The sequence below is a fragment of the Pristiophorus japonicus genome, chromosome 8 (assembly GCF_044704955.1).
Source record: "Pristiophorus japonicus isolate sPriJap1 chromosome 8, sPriJap1.hap1, whole genome shotgun sequence".
Classification (NCBI taxonomy): Eukaryota; Metazoa; Chordata; class Chondrichthyes; family Pristiophoridae; genus Pristiophorus; species Pristiophorus japonicus.
Genome location: NC_091984.1, coordinates 48,978,275 through 48,991,543, shown reverse-complemented (window position 1 = coordinate 48,991,543; position 13,269 = coordinate 48,978,275). Strand labels below are relative to the sequence as shown.

Below are 13,269 nucleotides of genomic sequence, written 5' to 3'. Positions count from 1 at the left end.
GGGAAAAAGTCACTGGTGGGCATAGTCTATAGGTCCCCTAACATTAGCAACTCTGTTGGTCAGAGAGTATAAACCAAGAAATAGTGGGGGCTTGTAAAAAGGGAACAGCAATAATCATGGGTGATTTAACCACCATATTGATTGGACAAATCAAATTGGTCAGGGTAGCCTTGAGGAAGAGTTCATAGAGTGCATAAGGGACTGGTTCCTTGAACATTATGTAACGGAACCAACCAGGGGGACAGGCTATCTTAGATCTGGTCCTGTGTAATGAGACAGGATTAATAAACAATCTCCTGGTAAAGGATCCCCTTGGAATGAGTGAACATAGCATGGTTCAATTACAAATTCAGATGGAGTGCGAGAAAGTTGGATCTCAAAGCGTACTAAGCTTAAATAAAGGAGACTACAAAGGTATGATGGCAGAGTTGGCTAAAGTAGACTGGGAAAATAGATTAAAGTGTAGGACGATTGATGAACAGTGGCATACATTTAAGGAGATAATTCCTTAACTCTCAAGAAAAATATATTCCAGTGAATATATTCCAGTGAAGGGTGTAAAAGAAAAGATAGCCATCCGTGGCTAACTGAAGAACTAAAGGATGTTATCCAATTAAAAACAAGGGCATGCAAAGTGGGCAAAACTGCTGAGAGGACAGAAGATTGGGAAGCTTTTAAAAGCCAGCAATAAATTACTAAAAAAATGATTAAGAAAGGGAAGATAGACTGAAAGTAAACTCGCACGAAATATAAAAACAGATAGCAAGAGTTTCTACAGGTATATAAAAAGGAAAGAGTGGCTAAAGTAAATGTTGGTCCCTTAGAGGATGAAACCGGGGAATTAGTGATGGGGAACATGGAGATGGCAGAAACTCTGAACAAATATTTCGTATCAGTCTTTACGATAGAGAACACTAAAAATATCCCAACAGTGGATAGGATCTTACCATAATCACAATCACTAATGAGGTGGTACTCAGTAAGATAATGGGACTAAAGGCAGATAAATCCCCTGGGTCTGATGGCTTGCATCCTAGGGTCTTAAGAGAAGTAGTGGCAGGGATAGTGGATGCATTAGTTGTAATTGTAGTTCTCAAAAATTCTCAGGTAGAGGAAATGGCTGAGAGAACCACGATCTTCACAACCACTCTATTGGAGGAGGAGGAGGAGGAAGTTGAGATTAAATCCCATGGATTCTGGGGCGATCCCAGCAGATTGGAAAACTGCAAATGTAACGCCCCTATTTTAAAAAAGGAGGCAGACTAAAAGCAGGCAACTATAGACCGGTTAGCCTAACATCTGTCGTTGGGAAAATGTTGGAGTCCATTATTAAAGAAGCAGTAGCGGACATTTGGAAAAGCATAATTCAGTCAGGCAGAGTCAGCATGGATTTATGAAGGTGAAGTCATCTTTGACAAATTTGCTATGTGGTGTATTTGGACTTCCAGAAGGCATTTGACAAGGTGCCACATAAAAGGTTACTGCACAAGATAAAAGTTCACGGAGTGGGGGGTAATATATTAGCATGGATAGAGGATTGGCTAACTAACAGAAAACAGAGAGTCGGGATAAATGGTTCATTCTCAGGTTGGCAATCAGTAACTAGTGGGGTACCGCAGGGATCAGTGCTGGGACTCCAACTATTTACAATCTATATTAATGACTTGGACGATCGAGTGTAACGTAGCCAAGTTTGCTGAAGATACAAAGATGGGAGGAAAAGCAATGTGTGAGGAGGACACAGAAAACCTGAAAAGGACATAGACAGGCTAAGTGAGTGGGCAAAAATTTGGCAGATGGAGTATAATGTTGGAAAGTGTGAGGTTACTTTGGCAGAAAAAAAATCAATGAGCAAGTTATTATTTAAATGGAGAAAAATTGCAAAGTGCTGCAGTACAGCGGGACCTGGGAGTCCCGGTGCATGAAACACAAAAGGTTAGTATGCAGGTACAGCAAGTGATCAGGAAAGCCAATGGAATCTTGGCCTTTATTGCAAAGGGGATGGAGTATAAAAGCAGGGAAGTCGTGCTCCAGTTATACAAGGTCTTGGTGAGGTCACACCTAGAACACTGCATGCAGTTTTGGTTTCCATATTTAAGAAAGAATATACTTCCTTTGGAGGCGGTTCAGAGAAGGTTCACTAAGTTGATTCCGGAGATGAGGGGGTTGACTTATGAGGAAAGGTTGAGTAGGTTGGGCCTCTACTCACTGGAATTCAGAAGAATGCGGTGATCTTAGCAAAACGTATAGGATTATGAGGGGGCTTGACAAGGTGAATGCAGAGAGGATGTTTCCACTGATAGGGGAGACTAGAACTAGAGGGTATGATCTTAGAATAAGGGGCCGCCCATTTAAAACTGAGATGAGGACGAATTTCTTCTCTCAGAGGGTTGTAAATCTGTGGAATTCGCTGCCTCAAAGAGCTGTGGAAGCTGGGTCATTGAATAAATTTAAGATAGAGATAGTTTGTTAACCAATAAGGGAAGAAGGTGTTATGGGGAGTGGGCAGGGAAGTGGACCTGAGTCCATGATCGGATCAGCCATGATCGTATTAAATGGCCGAGCAGGCTCAAGGGGCCGTGTGACCTATTCCTGCCTCTATTTCTTATGTTCTTATGTTTAATATTCAACAATTCACAAACAAATGGACAGGGCAACTCGGGGAATCCATCAGATACAACTAATATAAGAGGCAGAGAGGGTTCTGATTGTAACGAGATTGTCACCCTGTTCCCAATGGAGATTTATCTATGACATGATAGTTGCCTCATTTTTTGTCACTAATTAATGCAAGCAGGATAAAGAAATTAGTACATAATGTTGAGTGTTAAATGCATGATTTAATGCTTTTGGAATCTGTATCCTCTGCTGGAGTCAAGTCAGTCAGTAGAGATTTTTTTCTTTAAAATTTAAAAATCAGTATGAACATCAAAAAGTTGTTGGGGAAAATATGTCTCCTTATTTATGGGTTTCAATATAATACTCAGTGACTAACACCAGAGCTATCATTAGTACCTTTTCCCCCTTTAGTCTGACAAAGGATTTGCTCTTCATCGTTTGAAGCCTATCTTCCCTAGGAGTAGTCTATAATTGAACTTTAAGCTTGTCTTCCATCTGCTCCTCTGTAACTGATCTACTGTGTATTTTAGACAACTTGGGTGGAAGGAATTGTTAAAGCACACACTACTGACATTCTTTTAAGTGTGCTGCTGCGCTCTTTTGGATACAATTAACCATCGGTTAGGTTGCTCCTTAGTTAGTTGCTACAGATGTTCTATCATTCGAAGATTCCATTCCAAGCTCCCTGAAAAAGTCTGCTCCCTGTGCCAGATATTCCAGGTATATTTTGAAATATCTCATTCAAATGCACTTTCTACTTTGCTGTGAGGGTTTCCTCTCTGTTTGATGTTCCTTTGATAGGAGCTGCCCCAGTTTGAGGGGCAGCCTCTATTTGTCCATAGCTTATCCACTGAGGTCCATGATAGTAGCATGGGGTGACTCTGAAATTTATTCCCTTATCCAGTACTTGGCTTCTGCACAGTGCTCCCCATGTTTTTGGTGTATTTCATCACCGATTTTTATTAATTCCCTGATGAAATGCTTAAAATAAAAACAACTGCGTTTGCTTTAATGGGAAGTTTGAGGGACTGCGTGGCCTACTCCTGTTCCTATGTTGCTCAGGTGGACTTGGCATGAGAAAGCTAAGTTAACATAAGGAGAGAGTCATCAACCCAGCACTGTTTCAGCTTCATCTGTGTATTAGGTAATTCACGTTCCTCACACTGATGGTCTCAGTCACTCCAAGCCACAAATTTCTCAGGTTTTATGTGATCACCATGTACTGTTTAAACAACCCGCCGCGGTAACAGTACAAATAGATTTGTTTAACAAAATAAAGTGATGCTAAGTGTTACACTCTCCAATCTAAACCATTTCTTGTGGATATAGTTGATGTTACGATCTATCTTAACACTGACTCAGAAGAGCGAGTGTTCCATTGAGATTTTTTCATTTCGTACATCAGCTCTCCTGTGGCCTGTCTGAATAAAATTTCCAAATTAAGGATGTTATGCACCTGTGTTCATTAGGAACTAGGTTGAGAATAGCTAATCTTATTTCACATTGGACCCTACAGCCAAAAGAAAAAAGACTTTCAGCCCATCAGTCTAGCACAGATTTGAACCCAGGTCTAAAGATGAAAGAACGATATGCTAACCAACGTTGACATCCAGTCCCCTTTGTTCTACAACTATTTTGTTTTCCGTTTTCTCCTAAAAGCATTAAATCATGCAGGGTATAGTTTGATGACTGCACAGGTGGCCACTCTTTGTGTGCGAGTTACTACATTGTGAAGGGTGGAAGATGCCTGTGCTTGGATTCTTTTAATGTGTGGTGGCCGTTGCACACCAGCCACCACACGAGATAGGTCTTGGTCCAGTGGCAAGGATTACCCAAGACTAACTGGAGACCAGCTCTACTGCACAGACCAAGCGCACACACATATCGCAGTGTGGGCTGGCCCATGCTGCCCCTGGGCCCTCGCCTCTTCTGGGCCCCGGTCACTACAAACTCTTGCGGCTCCTTCACCCCTCCTGGTGTGCCTGCCCGCACTGCAATCAGCGACCTGGCTTTGTAGCCGTCGCCCTCCTGCAGCAGCACGCGCTGCTCCCTGAAGTGGTATGACGCTGCACGCTGCTCCCTCCAATGTCCCCGCCTGCTGATGGTCTTGCAGGCTAGGACTGCGTCGATTTCCGGGCTGGGCCACCGCACGCTGCTCCCTCCAATGGCCCGGGAATTAGTATCACAGATGAGCCCATACTGTACTTGCTGAACATCTTAGCAGTAGAGGTCTTTGGATACTAATCAGGAGTAGCAACAGTAGCTGCTTCCCCGACTCTCATATCCCACCCCCCCCGCCCCCACTCCCCCTCCCCCACCCCAAACCCCATCATTCTCTAGCCCAGGAATGCTGATGTCAATTGTATTGCCACTCTGCCCAAGATCAATGAACTTGGCTGAGGCCAGTACCCAATATTTACGGGGAGGGAGCGGGTAGGAGGTGTAGTGGCCAGGTAAGAGTTTCCCGGAGGTCCTGACGAATTTAACGGCAGGACCTGATGTAAATATTTTGTCTCCATTTCCCTGCTGGCAGCCAGCCAGATTGAGAGGTGTTGATCGGGAAGGCCTACAGCATGGAACTGAGGGAGGGAGAGATCGTGGGCTGGGATGGGGCATGGATAGATTGCAGAGGGAGTGCCGTGGAGAGATCACAGACCCTATACATGGGGGAAGGGGTGCCGAGGAGAGATTGGTGGGGATGTGGATAGATTGCGGGCCGCGTTGATCGGTGGGGGACGGGATCTGTGCAGTGATCACGGGGAGAAGTTGGGCGGTGGGGGCGGGAGGGTGATGGGGTGGGCGGTCTGATCACTTGGAGTAGAAGACAGATTTACTTGCCGGGCTGTGGGAAGCACTCCTGTTTCTCCTGGCCACAAACAGTGCATGTTTGATCCGTTCCCGCCTCCCCTTCACATGCCGGGTTTCCTGAGTCCCAGGAAACCCGGCCTGCAACACTTAAGTTTAAAACGCAGCTAAAATGTCAGGCACAGAGCCTCCTTAAAATATTTAAATTAGGGGCCCGCCTCTGCAGAGCAGGTTAGTTGACACTTCCGCCGGCCCTAATGGGGTGTGGGACAATTTTGCCCCCAGGGTGTTCAGAAAAGATAGGGAAGGAAAGATAGGAGGTGGTGTGGCAGTATTGGTTAAGGAAATAGTGCTGGAGAGAGAGTATGTCCTGGAGGGGTCAAGCACAAAATCTATATGGCTAGAGTTAAGAAATAATAGAGGTTCCGTTACACTACTAGGTATATGCCATAGGCCACCAACGTGGGAAAATATGGAGGAGCAAATTTGCAGATAAATTACAGAGAGATGCAAGAACTACAGAGTAGTGATAATGCAGGGACTGCAACTACTCTAATATAGACTGGGATAATTGTGCAAAGAGCAGAGAGGGAGGGAAGAATTTCTGAGGTGTGTTCAGGAGAACTTTCTTGATCAGTATGTTTCTAGCCCAACGAGGAAGGAGGCATTGCTGGATCTGGTTCTGGGGAATGAGGTAGGTCAAGTGGAGCAAGTGTCAGTAGGGGAACATCTAGGAAACAGTGATCATAGTATAAGGTTTAGATTAGCTATGAAAAAGGACAGGGAGCAATCTAGAGTAAAGATATTTAATTGGAGGAAGGCAGATTTCAGTGGGATGAGAACCGATCTGGCCCAGCGAAATTGGAATCAAAGATTGGCAGGCAAAACTGAAATGTAACAAAGGGCTGGCTTTAAAGAGAAAATAGTTCTGGTATAGTCGAGGTCCATTCCCACTCGGGGGAAAGATAGGGCAACTAAAGTCAGAGCTCCTTGGATGACGAAAGAGATAGAGAGTAAGATGAAGCAGAAAAAGAACGCGTATGACCGATGTCAGGTCGAGAATACATCTGAGAATCAGGTGTATAGAAAATTCAGTGCAGAAGTGAAAAAAAATGAGGCAATGAGAATAGAATGGCAGCGAACATAAAAGATAATCCAAAAGTCTTCTATAGGCATATAAATAGTAAACGGGTAGTAAAAGACGGGTGGAGCCAATTAGAGACCAAAAAGGAGACCTACACATGGAGGCAGAGGGTATGGCTGAGGCACTAAATGAGTACTTTGCATCTGAATTCACCAAGGAAGAAGATGCTGCCATAGACATAGTGAAGGAGGAGGTAGAGGAGATACTGGATGGGATAAGAATTGATAAAGACGAGGTACTAGAAAGGCTGCTGTAAAGTATATAAGTCACCAGGACCGGATGGGATGCATCCTGGAATGCTGACGGAAATGAAGGAAGATACTGGCCATAATCTTCAAATCCTTGGAAACGGGGGTGGTGCCAGAAGACTGGAGAATTGCAAATGTTACACCCTTGTTCAAAATAGGGTGTAAAGATAAACCCAGCAGCTATTGGCTGGTCATTTTAACCTCGATAGTGTGGAAGCATTTAAAAACAATAATCAGGGACAAAATTAACAGCCATTTGGACAAGTGTGGATTAATTAAGGAAAACCAGCAGGAATTTGTTGAAGGTAAATCGTGTTTAACCAACTTGAATGAGTTTTTTGCTGAGGTAACAGAGAGGGTTGATGCGGGCAATGCGGTTGACGTGGTATACATGGATTTCCAAAAGGTGTTCAACAAAGCGCCACATAATAGGCATGCCAGACAAGTTGAATCTCATGGAATAAAAGGGACAAGGCAGTATGGATATGAAATTGGCTGCATGAAACATAGAGTAGTGGTGAACGGTTGTTTTTTGGACTGGAGGAAGGTATACAGTGGTGTTCCCCAGGGTTCGGTACTAGGACCACTGCTTTTCTTGATATATATTAATGACTTGGATGTGGGTGTACAGGGCACAATTTAAAAATTTGCAGATGACACAAAACTTGAAAGTATAACGAACAGTGAGGAGGATAATGATCGTGAGGAGGAGCATGCCACTTCAAGATACAGCGCGAGCCGTTCTAGGAGAGCGACAGCTTCAAGGAAGGTGACTGGGTGACTTTAGCAAAACCCAGGTCGCCTATTGGAGCGTGGGCAGCAATTTCAGCAGGGCCTAGGTACAGCAGAGATGTGGCAAATGATCAGGGAGGAGGTGTGGCGAGAGATCGTGGTGAAGGTGCGGCAAATGATCGGGGCTGAGGAACGGAGAGAGATTGGGGCACATGAGTGACAGTGATCGGGGCCCAGGAGAGGCGAGTTCAGGGCCCAGAAGAGGCGTGGGTCCAGGGGTAGCACGGACCAGCCCACACTGTGATATGTGTGCGCACTAGGTCCATGCAGCAGAGCTGGTCCCTGGTCGTCTTGGTTAATCCCTGGTCCCTGGACCAAGACCTAGCTCTGTCAAGCCCGTGTGGTGGCTGGTGTGCAACAGCCACCACACGTTAAAAGAATCCACGTACAGGCATCTTCCACCCTTCAATATGCAGTTCGGAACCTGAAATATCAGGTCCTCATTGAAACACCTGTGAACTCATCCCTTTTTGATGTGGAAGCAAGACATCCTCGATACGAGGGACCGCCTAAGAAGAAGGATAGCGACAGACTTGAATAGGATATAGAAAGGCTGGTGGAATGGGTGGAAACGTGGCAGTTGAAATTTACTGCAGGAAAGTGTGAAGTGATGCATTTTGGTAGAAAGAACGAGGAGAGGCAATATAAACTAAAGAGTACAATCCTAAAGGGGGTGCATGAACAGAGAGACCTGGGGTATGTATGCACAAATCATTGAAGGTGGCAGGGCAGGCTGACAAAGTGGTTAAAAAAGCTTGCAGAATTCTGGACTTCATAAATAGAGGCATAGAGTACAAAAGCGTGGAAATTATGATGAACTTGTGTAAAACACTGATTCGGCCTCAATTGGAGTATTGTGTCCAATTCTGGGCACTGCACTTTAGGAAGGCTGTGAAGGCCTTAGTAATGGTATAGAAAATATTTATGAGAATGATTCCAGGGATGAAGGACTTCAGTTGTGTGGATAGGCTGGAGAAGCTGGGGTTCTTCTCCTTGGAGCAGAGAAGATGGAGAAGAGATTTGATGGAGGTGTTCAAAATCATGAGAGGTCTGGACAGAGTAGATAGAGTGAAACTGTTCCCGTTGGCAGAAGGGTCGAGAACCAGAGGACACAGATTTAAGGTGATTTACAAAAGAACCAAAGGCGACATATGAAAAAAAATTTATACACAGCGAGTGGTTAGGATCTGGAATGCACGGCCTGAAAGGGTGGAAGAGGCAGACTTCGATCACGGCTTTCAAAAGGGAGTTGGATAAGTACCTGAAAGAAAAATATTTGCAGGGCTATGGGGCAAGGGCAGGGGAGTAGGACTAACTGAGATGCTGTCGCAGAGAACTGGCACAGGCTCGACGGGCCAAATGATCTGTGCTGTAACCATTCTATGATTCTCAGTTTTGGCACAAATGATGGCATTCTGCTGACCAGCAATGTGCAAGTAGGTTTTGTTGTTTTAGGCAGTACTCCTCGTGAACTGCATATAGTAACTTTTGCCTGCAATATTTTTTGTCTTTCTCCTAACAGAGTCTTTAGCTAGGCCGAGGCGGACAGTTTTCACTCGTGCAATGGAAGCTTGTGATCTACACTGGCAGGATAGTCATCTTCAGCGTATTATTAGCAGCGATTTTTACGCGTCGCCCTCTTACCAGAGAGAGAGCGAGAGCCTCCTATTCAACTCTCATGGGCAGCCTCTATGGTTAGGTAAAGTGTAACATTTACTTTGCTTTTAAAGTCTTTTCCTTTCCCCACTCCTCCCTCCTCCCCCCTCCCCCCCTAAAAAAAACATGGCTTAATACTAATCCTCCTCCGAACTGTTTTAATACTTGTAGAACATGTTCCCACTGCCTGTGCCAGGGTGGACGCCCTACGTTCCCATGGTTATCCTAAAGAAGCTCTCCGATTAGCTGTTGCAATCATCAACACACTCCGTCTACAGCAGCAACGGCAGCTGGAAATCTATAAACATCAAAAGAAAGGTGGGTCCTGTGAAAGACGTAATGAAGCAGTGCTTAAAGGATAACCTGCTATAGGCCAAAAACCACGGATGCTGTTTAAACTCAATTTCAAATGTGAATTTATAAACCCCCAAATCATTCTGATCTAACTCGAGTGTCGATTACTTTTATGTGTTTAAATAAACCCTTTTTATTATTAGAAATGCAGAGGATTTTTTTTGTTTCAATGAATATAGTAACCGAGTTATCCTGTGGAACAGCGATGTGCAAAAGAGGACGATCTAGATTTTTACAAGCACCCGCACTCATACCACACGGTCGCCACTGGGCTCTCAAACTAAAACAGAAAATGCAGAAATCTCTCAGCGGGTCAGCCAGAATCTGTGGAGAGAACAGATGAATTAAAATTTTGGGTGTGGAGTCACTTCTCCACAGATGCTGACTGACCTGCTGAGAGTTTTTTAAAAATTCATTCACAAGATCTGGGCGTCGCTGGCAAGTCCGCAGTCTGTGTGGTGAAGGTACTCCCATAGTGCTGTTTGGGAGGGAGTTCCAGGATTTTGACTCAACGACAATGAAGGAATGGCAATATATTTCCAAGTCAGAATGGTGTGTGACTTGGAGGGGAACGTGGAGGTGATTGTGTTCCCATGTGCCTGCTGCCCTTGTCCTTCTAGGTGGTAGATGTCGGGGGTTTGTGAGATGATGTCAAAGAAGCCTTGGCAAGTTGCTGCAGTGCATCTTGTAGATGGTACACACTGCAGCCATGGTGCATCGGTGGTGGATGGGATGCCGATCAAGCGGGCTGCTTTGTCCTGGATGGTGTCGAGCTTCTTGAGTATTGTTGGAGCTGCACTCATCCAGGAAAGTGGAGAGTATTCCATCACACTCCTAACTTGTGCCTTGTAGATAGTGGAAAGGCTTTGGGGAGTCAGGAGGTGAGACACTCATCGCTGAATACCCCGCCTCTGACCTGCTAGGCACAGTATTTATGTGACTGTTCCAGTTAAGTTTCTGGTCAATGGTGATCCCAGGGTGTTGATGGTAGGTGATACGACAATGGTAATGCTGTTGAATGTCAAGGGACGGTGGTTAGACTCTCGCTTTTTGGAGATGGTCACTGCCTGACATTTGTGTAGCACGAACGTTACTTGCTACTTATGAGTCCAAGTCTGAATGTCGTCCAGGTCTTGCTGCATGCGGGCAAGGACTGCTTCATTATCTGAGGAGTTGCAAATAGAACTGAACACTGCAGCCATCAGCGAACTTCCCCACTTCTCACCTTATGATGGAGGGAAGGTCATTGATGAAGTAGCTAAAGATGATTGGGCCTAGGACACTACCCTGAGGAACTTCTGTAGCAATGTCGTAGGGGTGAGATGATCGACCTCCAACAACCAAAACTATCTTCCTTTGCGCTAGATATGACTCCAGCCAATGGAAAGTTTTCCTCCTGATTCCCATTGACATCAATTATACTAGGGCACCTTGATGCCACACTTGGTCAAATGCTGCCTTGATGTCAAGGACAGTCAGTCTCTCCTCATCTCTGGTTCGGCTCTTTTGTCCATGTTTGGACCAAGGCTGTAATGAGGTCTGGAGCTGAGTGATCCTGGTGGAACCCAAACTGGGCATCGGTGAGCATGTTATTGGTGAGTAGTTGCCGCCTGAGAGCACTGTCGACAACACTTTCCATCACTTTGCTGATGATTGAGAGTAGATTGATGGGGCTGTAAATGGCCAGATTGGATTTGTCCTGCTTTTTGTGGATAGGACATACCTGGGCAGTTTTCTACATTGTTGGGTAGATGCTAGTGTTGCTTCCGTGCTGGAACAGCTTGGCTAGAGGCGTGGCTAGTTCTGGAGCATAAGTCTTCAGCACGACAGCCAGGATGTTGTCGGGGCCCATACTTTGCTGTATCCAGTGCGCTCAGCCACTTCTTGATATCACGAGACTATCTTCTGTGGTGAGGATCTCAGGAGGAGGCTGAGATGGATCATCCGCTCAGCATTTCTGGCTGAAAATGGTTGCAAACTCTTCAGCCTTGTCTTTTGCACTCAGATGCTGGGGTCCGCCATCATTGAGCATGGGGATATTCATGGAGCCTCCTCCTCCCGTTAGTTGTTTTGTTGCCCACCACCATTCACAACTGGATGTGGCAAGGCTACAGAGTTTTGATCTGATCTGTTGGTTGTGGGATTGCTTAGCTTTGTCTATAGCATGCTGCTTCCACTGTTTAGAACATAAGAACATAAGAATTAGGAACAGGAGTAGGCCATCCAGCCCCTCGAGCCTGCCCCGCCATTCAATAAGATCATGGCTGATCTGGCCGTGGACTCAGCTCCACTTACCCGCTCGCTCCCCATGACCCTTAATTCCCTTATTGGTTAAAAATCTATCTATCTGTGACTTGAATACATTCAATGAGCCAGCCTCAACTGCTTCCTTGGGCAGAGAATTCCACAGATTCACAACCCTCTGGGAGAAGAAATTCTTTCTCAACTCGGTTTTAAATTGGCTCCTCCGTATTTTGAGGCTGTGCCCCCTAGTTCTAGTCTCCCCTACCAGTGGAAACAACCTCTCTGCCTCGATCTTGTCTATCCCTTTCATGATTTTAAATGTTTCTATAAGATCAGCCCTCATCCTTCTGAACTCCAAGGAGTAAAGACCCAGTCTACTCAATCTATCATCATAAGGTAACCCCCTCATCTCCGGAATCAGCCTAGTGAATCGTCTCTGTGCCCCTTCCAAAGCTAGTATATCCTTCCTTAAGTAAGGTGACCAAAACTGCACGCAGTACTCCAGGTGCGGCCTCACCAATACCCTATACAGTTGCAGCAAGACCTCCCTGCTTTTGTACTCCATCCCTCTCGCAATGAAGGCCAACATTCCATTTGCCTTCCTGATTACCATGCATATAATCCTGTGTTGTAGCTTCCCCAGGTTGGCAACTCATTTTTAGGTACTTCTGGTGCTGCTCTTGGCATGCTCTTCTACACCCCTCATTGAACTAGGGTTGGTCCCCTGGCTTGATGGTAATGGTAGAGTGAGGAATATGCTCGGCCATGAGGTTACAGATTGCAGCAGAATACAATTCACAGCATTTTCTGTTTTTGTTTCTGTTATATATGGGAATTGGGAGTTGTGTGGGAAAAATAATGGGGCCGAAATTCAGTCTCCCGAAAATGCCTCTTACCGCCGGAAAGTGGCGGCCTCACGGTGGAGTTGAATGGCCGCCGATTTGGAGTCGAGTGGCTGCCACTTGTGAAATTCTCCTAGGTGCTTTTTCCGGCAGTCTCCACTTCCGCCCCAGTGCTGCCGAACCCTTCTAAGTGTGTCATCAAAGTGCGCACTGTCAATCTCCCGCACCTCAATCTAAAATCAGGGGAAAAAATCTTCAGGCCACCGAGCGGTGCCCTTGACAGTTATTTCTGTCGGTGCACTATTTGCTGTGTGTGCAACATGGCTGTGCGGCAGCCATTCAAGGGGAGGGCCCACTGCCGCGGCCTCCATTATCTTTACGCTGATGACTGACAGCGACGGAGACTCCATCCCGCCTCCACTTCCGCCCCTCTAGTGTGCTCACCACCGCACTACCGCCCCCCTTATGACCGTAAAAAAGGACAAAGAGCTGAATTTCGCGCAAGAGGCCACCTCATCTACCATGGAGGTGAAAACACATCAAAAGGTAGGTGCGACCCATTTCG

The 13,269-nt window shown here is 45.7% G+C and overlaps 1 protein-coding gene across 2 annotated transcripts in view; it reads left to right on the top strand.

The window, feature by feature from the left end:
- Positions 1 to 13,269, top strand: part of zswim5 (zinc finger, SWIM-type containing 5) — a 316,910-nt gene that overhangs the window by 267,329 nt on the left and 36,312 nt on the right. For both annotated transcript variants that reach the window (XM_070886765.1, XM_070886764.1), the window contains exons 6-7: positions 9,131 to 9,307; positions 9,436 to 9,582. In XM_070886765.1, the coding sequence (XP_070742866.1) occupies positions 9,131 to 9,307; positions 9,436 to 9,582 (324 nt within the window). The remainder of the gene's footprint in view (positions 1 to 9,130; positions 9,308 to 9,435; positions 9,583 to 13,269) is intronic.